We start from the raw sequence: 16,838 nt of genomic DNA, 5'->3' as shown, positions 1-16,838 counted from the left end.
ATAGCGAAAAAAAAAACTAACAAAATTAAAAACATTAAGTTGATTATAATATGAAAAATTAAATACAAATTACTAGTCAATAAAAATCTTAACAAAAACACAAGGTCACTCCTAAAACCGACCTTATGTTATTTATATAATTATAATTATCTTGGTTAGATAATCCGTGTAGTCTTTATTTATTCAACATAATTTACCTATGGGAGTATCATTTATTAATTTCTTATTTTAAAATTAATAAAACACATAAGTTAAACAGATAAAAAATTATCTAATCTAGATCTATAATTCTATAATAATAAATATGATAAAATTGTCAAACATCTTGAAACTTTGTTTAAGTTTTAATCTTTTATAAAATAGGTCCGTGATTCATGCACGATGGTAGGTCGTGATTTATGATTCGAGTATAAACACTAAATGAGTGCGAAATGTGACCTAACGTCCTAACATCACGGTACATGTTCATTATATTACACTCGTAAATTAAAATATACAAACGGTAAACGTATTGTTGTTGACTATTGAACGTATAATTAGGTTATACTTATCAAATAATAAAAACTATGGCAAATAGATAAAGCTGATAAAAGTTTCCCTTCTTCATATTCCATATGAAAAAAATTTAATTAGGTCTATTATAAAATATTAATATGGGTATACATAGTGTGTTGGTTTTCGCTTACGTTTTTATGTATAGGTAAATAAGTAATAATTATACAGTTACTTACATTTGTCATTACGCAACAACTTGCAATAGTGTTACTAACACATTTTACAATTAATTTAAATTAAAATACGAAATCTATACTTTAAAACTATATTAAGTTATTAAATACATTTAAAATTTAAATATTTATAAGTATAAAAATGTATTGTTTTTTATTTTTTTGGATTTGCATAACTAAAACCCCTTAAAATGGAAAGCCTATTTTATTGCGCTAGGTAATATATATAAAATAATATATTATAAATTTTTGCAACTTCCGTAATTGATATTGATATTCCCGTCATAAAAAGAAGAAAAAGAAGAATTAATTTTTATAATTTGCTTTTAAATATTACATCCCTATTTGATACTTAAAAGATATTTCCACCGATTCAAGCTAATCATCAAATATTGGTACCAACTTACTTTCTTAATCTTTATATTATAAGATAGACAGGAAATCCTGGAAAAGAATACAAATTGTATCATAAAGTATTAGGTAGGTGCTTAAATAGTTAAGTTTTAAATTTAAAAAATACCATAATTCACTTACAAAGAAATGTATTTCAGACTTAAATAGGTATTAAAATATATTTAAGTGTTTTATGACCCGTATCTATGTTTTATAAATGTGATATTGTGCCATTGTTATTATTGTTTATTTTTAATTAATTTACCATAAAATTGTAAATTAATTATAAATATTAAAAATCTTTCTGTAAAAATAGAGTTTTTTTTAGTCTTTATTGTTTGTCTATATTTCAACATTTTGTTAAGGTTGTGCCTCTGGCCACTGGGGAAAGAGGTGCATTTTAATAACAAGAAAATTAATTAATAATATAATTATAAATATTTAAATAATATTAATAAATTCTTCCTCTAAATGTTCCTAACTTCACTAGTTAAATTCTAAAAATATGTTATTGAACAAATTCTTTACTTTTGAATTTCAGTTGAGATTGAAATGTTTTTAAATAAAAAAAAAATAAAAAATTTTTTTTTTAAAAATAGCTATTAGTTATAATATTTAATTCATCATTATATGATTATTGCTTATTACTTATTATAACTTTTAAGAGTCTGTCCAATTATTTTTTGAGCAATGGCAAAGCCATTAACGATGAAGAGTGCAATTTTGATCATAAAAAATAACTTAAAATTATTTATTAATAATAATAATAATACAGCCGTTGTGTACTATAAAAATTATATTCATATTCATAGTTTCGTATGATTACAACGGTGATTAGCTTACTAAATAACTACAGTTGGCTTATTAATGCTAGGATAATGTGAGTGAAAATTGGAAGGAACGAGTTCGTAAACTTGTTATATTAGTATATAATTAACCAATAATTATTAATAGCCTAAAATTTTAATTTTATCAACGATCACATCAAAAATTATTTCTTTTTATCTTTAAAAATATACTCTAACGCCTTTAATATAAAGTTTACCGAAATCCACTATACAGTGCTACAGTTTTTTACAACATTGTAAGAAGTTAAGGATATTCAAATTTCAAGTATAGGTAAAAAAATTGTTTTTTATTTTTTAATAATGAATGTTTTTATTAAATCGCCTATTTGACTAACTAGAAACTATATTTGGTTCAAAATAAGAAGCGACCTCGGCGGTGCTCAGTTTTCATCTGCAGCGTTTAGATCACGTCTTATACTAAACCATTTATTGCGACTAAGTACTAAGTTATGCCCATATTGCGCAGAAACTGGCTGCCGAGGTTACTTCTTATTTTAAAGAGTTTATTGAGACTATAGATTGTTGTATAATTATTTCAGAAATTTGATCTTTATTTACGGGTTATTTATTGGATCATATATAAACCATGAGTAACAAAATATATTGTCATATCAGTTATTACTTATTAATATTTACTGTACTTTTAAGTTCAATCATAAGTTAATTTCAAATACCTACTTATTTTTTGAATCATGTATGTTTAAATGAAGTTGAATGATTATGTAACGTTCTTCTTTTTTTATTTATAACAGTAAATTAGTAAATAAGTAAATTAAATATAACACAATGACACAATGCGAACTAAAGTTAAAACTTACATCGGAGATCATTGATTTTTTATTGTTAGTGTACCTACCAAGTATGATGTGTAAGGTAAGTACACTACTTAGTAGTTAGCATTTCCTGTCAACTTATATTCCTAAGTATATATTTTATAATGTTATAACAGTAATTTATTTTACTATTAGTAATATGGACAATATGGTTAAATATAAAATTCTATGATAGGAAACAATTAATCAAAAGATTTTGTTAAATGTTATATATATATAACTTATTGCGTATGTGTACAGGTATACTTATAGGTAATAAAATAAAATAATATACGTAAGTTTATGTCACCATGAATATTTTTAAATTACAACAAAATAACTGAGATCGTTATTTTTGGATTAAATATCCAATTTTGTCAATAAATACATTTTAAATGTCTAAAAAAATATACCATTATATTTTTGGGTTTCAGTATAAACTATTTACAAGGAATATTGAATTTTATTTTTAAGCTTTAAACTTTAAATACACAAATTTAACATTTTAAACATTTTAAAAATCGATCTTTTAAAGCTTTTACAGTTTAGGACGTTTAGGTACGGTTAACTGCATTTCCGGTTAAATTAATTAATCTTACTTTATTATTATATTTCTAATAATAAAATAAATTACTGTACTATAGCAGTACCATTGCCAATAACATATTATTTATAAATTTTTATGGATCTGTAATTCAGATAATTTTTATAATAATACAGTACAGCTGCAATCATAAACCTATTAATTATGTTAATAAGACTATGGTTGCAATACTTCCCTATCGCCATACACCATAATACACTATAAATAGAAGTTATCAATTTAATACATTGAGCAAGCAAATAAAAACGTGTTGTTTGTAGATACGTATATACATACATATATCAATATTATTAACTAACTTATAGGAATCAAAATGACAATTTTGGTAAATATTTTTTCTTTCAAAGTCCTAGAATGTACAAAAAAAAAAAATTAAAGAATTTTAAAACAATAAATTTCTGAAAAAATTTTGTACCAAATATTTAATAAAATATACTAAATAAATAATGTCTGATGACAAGCAGTCTTCGATCATAATTGTTTTTTGTATGAATGATAATTTAAATTTAACACACCCAGGAGCGCATTAATGGTTAATGTATGGGGGGGGGGAATTATTTTGCACCATTGGTATATTTTATAATAATTATTTTTATGAAAATAAGAACAACTTAAAAAAATTGTCCTCATTACGCTCGGTGTTTCAGTTAGTCATTTCCATTTCATACAATATATTATAGCAACGTAAAAATTTTCCATTTATACTAATTAGTACCTAAACATCTATTTGAAACAATGATTCTTTTTTTTTTTTTAATAGTACTGGAAGATGGAATATTTATACTTCATTAACTAATAAATAGTAAGTTACACAAAAAATTTATCGCCCCCAAAAAACTTCCGCTGGGGGCAAATGCTTCTCAGAATTGTAGGCTATAGGTTTGAGGAACAATTTATATATCAGTAGTTTATTTTTTGATCTAGGTGATTTGATGTAAGAAGTTAGTGTAATTGACGCGATTGATTGTTTAGGGCAGGGGTCGGCAACCTTTTAAACCACACGGGCCATTTTTTTTTTCAATTGTTCATCAAGGGCCACATTAAAAAAAAAAATTACATATTATGATATAATACTTATAATTGTATTGCTATTATGAAATGATTAGATTAGATTTTATTTATAAAGGAAAAAGAATTATATAATATTGAAAATTATATGAAAAATGTTATTGAACAAAAATAAAACACAAAAATTAACCACCTTTGTGCGGGCCATTAAAAATTGCTTTACGCGCAGCATGCGGCCCGCGGGCCGCGGGTTGCCGACCCCTGGTTTAGGGTAAGGTGCTTGAAGTGAGTGTGGGTTGCCCAGGTTAGTCGGAAATCTAGGTACAGACCCAGATATCGGATTTTAGAGCAGTTGGTAGGGGGACGTTAATAAGGTATATGTGGGGACAGTTTGTTCGTTTGAGTGTGAATTTACACTGTATGGATTTTGATTAATTTATTTTGATACCCGATTCTTTATATCAGATGGAAAGCAAGTTAATCTTAAAATAAATAAAAATATTTTTATTCTTATTTTATTTTGTAACAACCACATTATAATATAATACACAAGTTATCACATTATAGAATATGTATAAATTAGTGTCAGTTCATAGATATTATGATTATATTACTTAAATTTATTTAGAACTTGATATTTAATAATTAATGTGACGATTAACATTGATTTTCAGAAACTAATTTTTAATATCAATTAATAACCCTGTGGTAGTTAATTCTATGTGCAATTTTAATAACAAATTGTTGCTACAGTTTTTAATTTAAACTTTATAATTCATAAAATAAAAAGCTGAATCACAAAAATGTGCTTTAAAATAATGACAAAATTTCAAGAGAAAATTTTATGTTATGATGGGAATTTTTTTTTGCAAATATAGTTTCTAAAACTTTTTAAGAGAAATTTGTTTTTAATTAAAGAAAACAGCCTGCTCGTAAATAACATAATTCCATTTGAATATCAAATATATGTATTATACTCTGTTTATGTCAAAAAAATTATCTGTAGTCGACTATTATGCAGGGACATTATTATACAAGGTGGACTTACAGATAGTTGACTTGGTAGGATAGACAACCAGGTGTTGTATGACCACGACCCAACAAAAATTGGTTTCTGCTGACAATGAATTTTAACATGAATAGAATAAATATATGTCTTTTAAGGAGCATCCAAAAAAAAAACGTTTCGTAAGTCTTACAGCCATACACCTAGGACTACCCTGATTTATGTTATCAATTTTTTTACATTTTATTACCACTGTTTGATAAAAAAATATTATTATTTTTTTTTAACTTACTGAGTAAAATAATTCATTTAATTGAGGATTGTAAACATGAATTATGTATAAAAATATGTAAAAATATCATGAACAAATTAATTCTATAATGGTAAAATTTAATTTATTTTTTTTTAAATAACAGAAACAACATTGTTTTGTATTGAGTGAAAAATTAAAGTAAATAAAACATAATTAATTTGAGTATATTGTAGAATAGTAATAATACCATATACATAATAATAATTTATTCTTATCTCATATAAATAGCATGAAATCTACTGTAAAAGGGGTACATTAAAGAAAGCAATTATGTTTATATACCATTAAACAATATTCTAAAAAATGGCTCAAACTAAAATTACATTTATGCTTTTGCAGCTAATGCTTGTAAATCAACCATGCATTTTTTAAAACTTTGCTTTTCTTGTTCATGTGTTAAAGACTTAAGAACATTTTCAATGATCCAATTAACCATGTGTCTTTGTTGTACAGAACGCGTCAAGTTAGCCAAATCCAATTGATAATCCAAACGCCTTTTTACCTATAAATAAATAAAACATTAAAGATACTGGAAAAATACTTATATACTATTAAAGATAGTACTTGGTTGTAAGCTTGTAGAGCTCGTTCTCGGTAAATAGCTTCTAACTGAATAGCAACGTTCTCGCGTTTTGCTTGAATTACATGTTTTTGAGCTTCAGTTCTCCATACTTCTTGGTTTTGGTGTTCAATGCATTTTTTTAAGCCATCAACTTCACTTTTACGACTAGCATTACAAGATGTTTCGTATTCCTAAATAAAATATTATAATAGAATACTATATTATTTAATTAATCACTTTCAACAATTTAAAAAAAAATAATTTCATTAAATACATACATCAATTTCTTTATCGAGGAAACTAGCTAAAGAAGATCCAAATTTTTTCCATCCGACATAAAACAAACCAATAGTAGCCAATACATAAGGGAACTCATGTTCAACTACCCAAATTTCTTTACTTAATAAATAAGTTGTGATACCAGCAGCAAAAACATATGGACCTAGAAAAAAATTTTATTTTAATCAAAACATAATATAATTTTAAGAATGTAATAATAATTAAAAATTATTACATAACAAGCATTAAAAAATAAATAGTTATAAAACAATTTAAAATGTTTAGTTAAATAATAAGTTATTAAATATAATAAATTAATAAATAATAACTTTGATTAGTATGATTGTTTTATTATGGAATACTTATTATACCTTACCCTTCTCTAATAATTTATTTTAATCTTTAATTGCATGCGCAATTTTTTTTTTAATAATTACACACTAGAAGTATTTTCTACACAAATTTGATTTACATAGAAATCAATGTTGTATTATATAATATATTAACTTTATTTGCTTGTAAAAGAAAAAAATTTTGTTATTACTATGCTATAATTGATAAAAATAAAAATAATATCTTACTGTCAAATAATTGTTACTAACTTAAATTAAACTTACTCACTACCCTGACTTATTAAACATCTTACATAATATATATAATAATAGCTATACGTGCTCCTTATATGAAAAATGCTGACATTAAGAACATTGTATTTCTATCACCCTATTTTTAGCTCATTTCATTCACTGATACAAAAATAATTTAATACAGAGCATGTTTATACTAATACAAACATCAAATGACGATTGAAATGGATTAATGTGTATCAAATATTGTACAAGAAAAGGTTAGATTAGGTAAATAACTGAAAACAATTATAAACCAAAATAGAACAAAATAAATAAAAATATTGATATATAGCATAGGTGGCCAACTTGTGGCTCTTGTCATTGTCAGATGCGGCTTGCATTTTATTTACAATATCAAAATTTACTAAATATTATTATGAATTTTAGTTTTTAGGCATTAGCTTATAAAAAATTATCAAATTATATAAACATTTTGGCTTTTAGCATCATTGTATTTATCTATGTGGCTCGCAAACCTATTCATGTTGGCCACCCCTGGTATATAGAGTATACCAGTGCATGTAGTTAAGGGTTATATTCATTTAAAAACTTATATTATTATCATTATTAAGTTTAGATTTATAATTATCCATCTGCTTATATATTTATATTCAGTCAAATGCTATGAACACGTTTATGATTATGAAAAATTAGTATGGGACAATAATGCAATATATAATTATTAAATATTATTTTAAAATACCTTCAGCTATATTGGAATTATTACAGAACATAGAAATGTTTTTCACAAGTTTTGTAGTAAAAAAAAAAAATCACTAAATGCCTACTGTACAGCCAAATGGTTATCATGACTATTTTTTATTATATTTTTAAGCTACTATTTTTGTTTATCAACTATTATGTTTTTCTAGCATATTACTTTAAAAGAACAGTTTTTACATAGACACATACAAACATTGATTTTCTTCTCTATAATACCTAGAGGATGTCAACCTACTGTTTTTGTCTAACATGGCTAATTTGCATTGAGCAGAACCAACTTCATAATGTTAGCTTTAATTCAATTTAGAATAAATATTTACTTGACCCCAATTATCAAAAATTAAAGATCATTATTATTTTTTTTTTTTTTTTTTGATATTTTAATTTTTAAATGAATTATACATTTAGTAAATATATAAAATATTAAAATTCAAAAATTATCTTAAATCGCTTAAACATTAACATTTTATAAAACATTAACTAGCAAACACAGATGATATTTTTAGTATTAACTTTAGTAATAGGTTAATATATTTTAATATTTAAGCTAACAATATAGATTCACTAGGTAAACCATATATTGTTGTAACATCTTAATAAATAAAAGAATTTATTTTATAAATTTTACTTATAGCATATTATCCAGTAAAGATTTGAAATTAAAATAAGTAGTCATAAGAAGCGTGACAAGTAAGTAAATAAAAACTGTGGGTCTCAAAGTAAAAACATGTTATAACCATTCTACAGAAAACTCAGTTTCAGATAATATGTGTTTTAAAATATTTTTTTAATTAGTCTGAAAGTCTACCAGAAAAATAATATAAGAAAAAAACGTAAATCATCTAATGGGGAAACATTGAATATCCTTACCAGTAACTCCAGTTTTTTTATAAAATACTTCAAACCACTCTTCAGGTACGAACAAATACCTAGTTTTAGCAGGTTCTTCTAACCTCACCATCCTGGGAAAATTTACAAGATCACGTTCGGGTCCGTCAAATGGATTTGGTTGAGGCTGGCCATTGGGTTTTGGGAACCCTGGTACAATGATTGATTCATTAGTGGTAGCGACCGCCGGTTTGGTTTGTGTGGTGCGAACGACACTAGTACACAGTGGTGTTACTCGGAATAGTTCTGTAAAAACCACATTTTAAGCAAAACTATTAAGGTATGTAATGTAGAAAACATTTACCTGAACGAAGAGCTAATCTGGATAACATGATTAGTAATTAATTCTTCGTCTGTGTCTTGAACTAATAATTGAAAATTTCAATCTCGTAGAAAATAATGATGGAGGATGTAAATACTAAATGATGTACGGCCGTACGGGTGAAATGATATAGGAAATATTGGTAAGGTCAACAACGATACGATGAAAAAACAGCTGTTTAAAATTTAAGCCAGCATCGGAATAGATAAGAATTTTGAGGTTATCACAAATGTTGCCAATGTGACTAGTTCATATTGTATCATGATAACATCCGTGTAATGAAAAAATTACACTATCTGTTTTCGAATATGAACATGACAATGATAAGAAATAATAATGTAAATATTGTAATTACAACTGTAGCTAATGACCTAGGTCCTAGGTATAAGAGAAAAATAGCTGTTAAAGCCATAATCCTATTTCCTAAATTAAAAAAAGTCATGAGAAAATATTTGTTATATTTATTGTATATTATTCTATATTAAATTGATATTGTCTAAGTAATGGATTATTTAAGTTATAATATATTTATATTCATTTAAGTAAAATCATTACTAATGAAAAATAAAATAAATTAAATTAAAATTTTTTGCTTAATCATGGGTTGGAATATTTACAAATTATTGTGTTGCTGTGGCAGTTCTAATGAATCAACTAGAATAGATGTGGTAAAGTGATTTTAATATTTATTTTGATATTTATTTTGATTTTATAAACATAATAATATGTAAAAATGTTTTTAGGCGATTGTCCGAGAACAACAAGCTGCTGCTGCTGAAAAACGTTTAAAAGAACAAGAAAGTCGAGGAATTAAAAATCCAGATCGCGTCAAACGTATGCAACGAGAACAACAAAAACGTGATGAAGAAATTAGCAAAAATGCCAATATGGGAACAAGTACTGGATTAAAGGTATAATATAATTTTTCTATCATATTTAGATAATCAAAATTTATAAAATCTAATTTGAACAACTAAAATAATTAAAATAATAGTTTTATATTTTGTAACTTAAATAAACTGATACATATCTGTTATAATTATTATAAATTTTATATTACCCTATTTCTTAAAATAATTCTTTAAATATAATCCCGCTTGGTTTTTTTAGATTAGTTAAGTTTAATTCTTGAACCTGAGCTAAATAGGACTATAATAATAATTATCAAGTCACACTGTTAGGAAGTTAATTGAATTATTTTCTATTTTAAATTTTACATGTAATTTATTTATATTTTTTCAGTGGCAAGTGAGTTAATTATTCAAAATATTGAAGTTTATATTTCTACCCAAAAAATATGTATTTATTCAATAGTCTATTAAATTATGTTTTTATTACTGTGTATAATAATTACTTATGTATATAACTTATAACATTCATCCATAGACCTAATAACTATTATTAGGTCTATGCATTCATCTTGTTATAATTTATTTTAGTTTATTAAAATATATTTTTCTATTTAAAATTTTTTTTAATATATCATTTATTATCGTTTTGCAATTATACTTTATTATGTATCACACAAAGATTAAAAATATTGTCTAAAAAATCACCAATATAAATATTTTAAATTAAATTATGATACATCTATAGTACATTTATATTTTTATTTAATATATAATTTGAAAATATTTCTTTGTTTTATTTTCTCTTTTATGCTAAAACATTTGAAATCCTTACATGCATTAGCTTCAATAATATACTATACTTGTCTATGATATACTACTTAATATGCAATTTGGTTTACATGTTTCTCACTCTACAACATTGTCAGTTCCATATATTAGTTGATACCATCTTTTTCTCTTATAAATAAAAAAATATTGTTTTGCGTGTTCCTTGACATGTCATAACAATCAAAGTCTTGAGAGTGAAGCTACTGTAAAAATAAAATCTTTTTTTCCATCAACATTATTTCCTGATTAAATTACATACCAGTGACCCTTTTTCCACTAAACCCATACAAATATATATTGTATAGTATAATGCCCTAAGCAGTGTCACTAGTGGGTGGCTTCGGGCTTCTCCAACTCAAGTCTTCAATGTCTATTTATATTGTTATTATCATTTAAGCTTATTATATTTACTTTATACAGATTGTTTAATTCAAAAAAAAAAAATCATATACCTCACTGATCATTATTTTTAAATCAAGTTGGATTCTTCATGTTTAAGCATTGCAAAAATATTAATGCAGAAGTCCAACAGAATGGTCCGATAATATATATATATATATATGCCATTAATCAACTTACCTCTCCAAACACAACTGTACCTAAGTTTATAGACAATAAGGCAATTATATCAAATATCAATACATGAAGGCCCAATTACTGCTCCTCTAAATATTCAAAATCACCTTTCCCTATGTTTAAGTAAACCAAACAAAATTTTCATTTTTAGCCTTGCTTCCTGACTTTAAGTCACCTTTATAAATACCTTTATCCCATTCCCTCATTTAATAAGTATCTAGCGTTAACGTTTAAATAGCATCAAACAAAGAAAATAAAAAATTTGACAATGCACATCTCTGGTTGCTTAAAACATTAATATTAAATAAATATAGTAAACCTAATACCAAATTACTTATTTTCAAATCCTTAATTAACCTGATGTGGACTTCAATTCTAGGATTATGTTGAAAAATCCAACTTCAACAAAATTCAACATTCAATTTCCGATGCCCACTTTTTATTTCCAATTTCGCTTTTCACTCAAAGCATAAACTTATAAACAATTTTTAACATATTTCTCTACCTCTCAACCACCTGATACTTGGTTTAATCGTTTATACTATTTCTGAAATCCCCCCACGATATCTGAAAAGAAATTGGCGTAGAAATTTTAATGATTAATGATAATAACTAACGAAGAAATAAATAAAATATATATATATATATATAGTTAGATATTTATGTATGAATAAATGGTAATGCTATTGCTGAATGATTTTTTCCCTATTTTTCGTGTAGCACATATTCTTATTGTGCCCTAGGCCCTAGGCACAGATTATATATTTTATAATAACAATTAAAAAAAATAATTGTATTTTAATTCTAACTAATGAGATATATCAAATACTAACCCAAACTTTTAAAATATAGTATAAATATGGTTTAGGACCAACTTTGAATTGTAGATGTTCATTATATATTGAAAAATGATAATGCAACTGATACATTTAAAATTATTATAAAATTTTTTGTTAGGATTTTGGATGTAAATAAATATATTAAAATAAATTTAAAACGACATTTAAAATGAAAAACAGTCGTTTTAATATGTTGCAACTAGTTATAAGTACATATATATAATACAAAATATTTAAAAAGAAATAGTCTTGTAATTATCAATCATTGAGAATAATTATCATCACAGGTAATTTTAAATATTAAGTATTATTGGTTATTTTTTTTTAGATTTTTAGGTTTCAAAGCCATGGTTATTAGCCTGTAGTTGGTTTTTTTACAGTGAAGGAGGGTATTTTTTTTAGAACACATATATAGGTGGCAAGGATTTATAACTAAAAATTCGGATTATCATTCATCTAGCATCCAAAGGCTAGCGACACTGAACGATGCTTAACCTAAGAACATGTTAGTGACTGAGGCCAATCACCATGCCACACAAAGCCATAATATCAAATTTATAATTAAGTCAAATATAGTTATACTTTAAAAAAAATTATTTATAATTTGATTTTTCTGGAGTATTAGGCATTTGTGTCATATTTGAATTAATTTCTGAAAAATCAAGTACAAGATGCTGTTTTGATGGAATATGTTGTCTAGTTGAAACACCTGACGCTTTAAACATTCTTTTAGCAGCAATCATTGTTGGCTTGGAGCTATACTTATCAGACAAATACACTATTTCTTTGATACCAGCTTGAATTATTATTTTTGCACATTCATTACATGGAAAAAGTGCCACATACATGGTACAATTACGTACATCCATAGAATTTTTATTTAACACTGCATTCATTTCAGCATGGCATACTGAAAACAAAATAAGAATCAAATTTATTATTTTATTAGCACAATATGAAATAATAATAAGCATTACTACTTGCCATAGAAATATTTGTTGTCTAACTCTGAAGGATTATTTTTACACCATGGAAAATCGTCATCATTACATCCAATGGGCATTCCATTATATCCTGTACCAACAATTTTTTTGTCCGGGGTAACAATACAAGCACCCACTTGTGTTACAGGATCTTTACTACGTTTAGCAATCAGAAATGCTGTTGCCATAAAAAAGTCATCCCAGCTTAAATAATCTTTTCGCTTTCTACATAAATATAAATGTATAATATTAGATTATTAAATTTATCTAGTAATTTAAAATCTTACTCATTTGAAAATTTCTCTGATTCAGTATTATTGACTATAACATTATCATATTGTCTAGTTTTATTAATTGAGCAAATTTCAGCTTCAGATTCATTGACATTAATTTGATGTTCCATATTATGTATAATAAACTATTTTGATATCTATAACATTATATTATTTTATTAGTTTTTTTAGTTTTAAAAACATAAGAACATATTATGAATAAATCATACAAATACAGTATAAAAAAATAAGAGTTAGAACATTAAGACCAGTTGATATAGTAAATAATCATTTTTTAGCATAATACAATTTTCATAACATAATAAATTATATTTTAAGAAAAAACAATAATTTAGAAATTAAAATTATACTAATTAAAGAAATAAAAAAGTTTTGTATTAATATTTAATATATAATTCTTAGTTTTTTTTTTAATTTTTCAATTGTTAACGTAGATAAGTAGTCAAACTACTTACTGGACTACAGCAGTATTATTGTTAGTTTTTATTAAATTAAATATTATTTAAATTCATAATAACATCATAAATTATAATCTTAAAAAGTCTAATGGTGTCCAATAAATACTTTAAATTTAATTGAGATTAATTGTATTTAATTATGTGTTTATTGTACAAAAATATAAGAATACTTATACCAGGTACAAGAGATTTACATACTTATTGTTTCATCAAAATAAAATTATTTAAATGATAAAAAAAAAATGTTTACATTTAACATTTTTGTTACCTGTTGCTTAAAGACTGTAGTGTAGATATTGCAGAGCAGATTATATTGATTATTATTAATTTATAATTGTATAATTATTTAAAACTTTATTAGATGTATTGATTTATAAAATAAAAAAACATGAATCCGTCATTTACTGTCATCTAATAAATATAATAATGATTAATGTTGTGCCCGTTGTGGTGCCCAAAAAAAAAAACGGTAGACAAACGGCTTCACAATTTCACATAATGTTATCATGACCAAGCAATGATTTGTTATTATCAATTTATTTATTTATCGTATATTTTATAATCAAGTAACAAGTAATTACTTTATTTTGTGTAATAACTAATTGCGTTATTTTTAGATTTAAGTTTATAGTGTTTATACGATATATTTTATAGTTAATTAATTATTATTATTACAATTAACTTACGAGACGGAGCTTGCCACTACAATATCGGCAAGAAATCCACAAATCTAAGACTCAAACCTCGGCTACCTCAGGACATCCTACTAGATCCCAATGAAGAAACCTCAACCTTAGATTCTGATCAAGACTCATAGCTGACCAAATTATTATACATTATATAATATTATAATATTTTTATTATAAATTTTAAAAATCTGTAAAATAGTAACATTGTAAAAATACTTGGTGTATTGACACAATTATATTAATAAATAAAAAAAAAAAAAAAAACTTACATAATAGTCTTGATTTAAGATTTTTAACCAGTAAAATTCGATATGATGTATCGGTGCGTAGGTATTCACACAGAATCTGTGACTTGTGGTAGTTCTGTTTGTATCAAGGTTCTAGCTCGAATGTCCGATACATACAGCCATACAGGTCAGGTACCTACCTACATTTCACTGATATATCGTAAATGTAAAATTCACACTGCATTTCACAAATATAACATCTTGAAGCTCCGTTTTAGGCCTATAGTTTATACGCGTCGATACATTTAAAATTCAAATGTCCTCTTTGAAAATTTCTATCAGCCTACGGCTGTAGTTGGGCTGTATAAATTATATTATGTCAATTGACAATATCATAAAATAAATTAATAGATTGTCTGTTTTATTTTTAATTAGTTTTACCATGAACTACTATGTAGGTATATCTGGTATATTATAATATTATGAGTAGCACGATTACCTATATACCTACGTATAACTTTACCTTCACCTTAAATGACCATTATTAGTTAACTATCTAATAATATCATGCAGTAATAGAACATGTTTTATAGAATTACAAACCTACACATATAGTTTCATGGTGAGCAAGTAAGCCACAAGCCATCATATGAAATCGTTGTTATCCATTGCATATTTTAAGTAGGTGTTTTGTATTCTTCAGTTGTACCTATTCAATTTTTAGTTGGGTATACAAATAGAAAATTTTATAAATATAATTTAGAAATTGGGTATTCGATTCAATGTCTCAATAATTTTCCAAGTTTAGTGTCTTTAATATCATTTGTATAATTTATTTTGTATAGTATTTCATTTTTATCATTTTAGTTGCAGTCAATCATGAAAAAAGTCCAAATTTAGTAAACTAAATAAATACCTAGGTAGGTACTTATTGTATGATGCAAACATTACAAACGAATATTTCAACGAGTCTACCTTCTAAAATTTATAAATGTAGTCAAATTTTAAAGTTTTTAATTTTTAGAATAAACCTATCATTTCTATCGTTGAAACTATGAAACTACTGTATGAAGTTAAATGTGAACTATTGAGTGTAAATTTTTTATGTTATGGGCATTATGGCGCTTATAAGACAGAGACAATAAATACAGGTGTAGTCATGTAACACATCTAAATTTACTTAAAATCTCCAAAATCAGAATTTCATCAAGAATGTGATAAATGATAATTATTAAAGAAAATAATTGAGGCGGTTGACAAGCAAGTTAGCAAGTGTTTATCCTAGTTTTACGCACTATACTTAGTATAATTAATAGTTCCTACGACCTATACTATGACATAAAGTTTTTTTTTATAAGACGCTTGATGGCCTGCACAAAGTATACAATAAACAGGTATATATGAATTTTCATAGTGAAAATTAAAATATATTTGGAAGGTGATGGGAATCCGAATCGTTCAATCGTCTCCTATTTGCTGTTTTATCTGTAGTCGGGATAATGCTAAATTATTGTCAAAATAAAACATTGTGAATCTAGTAAAATGTATAGGTAGATAAAAAAATCAAGGCCTGGATCAGGGATCTACTATTTTTTACCTAAATGTACAGCTTTATAAGTTTCATAATATCATAACTAAGTATCTATCAACATTTCATTAATTGAATAATTAGGTATCTTTTTGTAACCCTACTTATCTAGGGTACTGATTATTATTATGTAGAATGTAGATAATAGGTAGTATTATTTATGTTAACTTCCTGCTGAATTTAATTGTAGTAAACACTTAACAACAGTGTAGTACTGTATGTTGTATTATTGTATTATACTATTTATACTATTACAGCGTAATTATATATAGTATAATAATATATATAACCATAGAGCATAGGTAAAACTAAACATACTATTAAATTTACATTAATAAATAATATTATTCTCTATGCATCATGTTTCACTACCAATTTAGATCTAAGTATT

At 25.1% G+C, this 16,838-nt stretch overlaps 3 protein-coding genes across 4 annotated transcripts; 1 reads left to right on the top strand and 2 right to left on the bottom strand.

Moving 5' to 3' along the window:
- Positions 1-5,883: 5,883 nt before the first annotated feature.
- LOC112597936 (ATP synthase subunit b, mitochondrial) lies at positions 5,884-9,224 on the bottom strand. The gene is made up of 5 exons (XM_025344189.1): positions 9,098-9,224; positions 8,776-9,039; positions 6,553-6,716; positions 6,277-6,465; positions 5,884-6,214 (listed from the first exon to the last, which is right to left on the bottom strand). Exons 1-5 carry the CDS (start codon positions 9,123-9,125, stop codon positions 6,038-6,040), a joined length of 822 nt encoding a protein of 273 aa, XP_025199974.1. The 5' UTR covers positions 9,126-9,224; the 3' UTR covers positions 5,884-6,037.
- A 443-nt stretch (positions 9,225-9,667) lies between these two features.
- On the top strand, positions 9,668-10,397 carry LOC112598020. The gene is made up of 3 exons (XM_025344324.1): positions 9,668-9,783; positions 9,859-10,026; positions 10,358-10,397. Exons 1-3 carry the CDS (start codon positions 9,715-9,717, stop codon positions 10,370-10,372), a joined length of 252 nt encoding a protein of 83 aa, XP_025200109.1. The 5' UTR covers positions 9,668-9,714; the 3' UTR covers positions 10,373-10,397.
- Positions 10,398-12,372: 1,975 nt separating this feature from the next.
- LOC112597956 (deoxycytidylate deaminase) lies at positions 12,373-15,247 on the bottom strand. 2 transcript variants are annotated; one of them, XM_025344222.1, is made up of 5 exons: positions 14,902-15,247; positions 14,630-14,820; positions 13,480-13,622; positions 13,194-13,417; positions 12,373-13,119 (listed from the first exon to the last, which is right to left on the bottom strand). In XM_025344222.1, exons 3-5 carry the CDS (start codon positions 13,593-13,595, stop codon positions 12,803-12,805), a joined length of 657 nt encoding a protein of 218 aa, XP_025200007.1. In that variant the 5' UTR covers positions 13,596-13,622; positions 14,630-14,820; positions 14,902-15,247; the 3' UTR covers positions 12,373-12,802. The 2 variants fall into 2 exon arrangements, with proteins under 2 accessions (XP_025200007.1, XP_025200006.1); XM_025344221.1 differs by lacking the exons at positions 14,630-14,820; positions 14,902-15,247 and adding an exon at positions 14,212-14,325.
- Between the last annotated feature and the right edge of the window lie 1,591 nt (positions 15,248-16,838).

This window comes from Melanaphis sacchari, unplaced genomic scaffold (assembly GCF_002803265.2).
Source record: "Melanaphis sacchari strain LSU unplaced genomic scaffold, SCAv2.0 Contig44_pilon_pilon, whole genome shotgun sequence".
Taxonomy (NCBI): Eukaryota; Metazoa; Arthropoda; class Insecta; order Hemiptera; family Aphididae; genus Melanaphis; species Melanaphis sacchari.
Note: the sequence above shows the minus strand (reverse complement) of the source record. Positions and strands in the feature narration are given on the sequence as shown.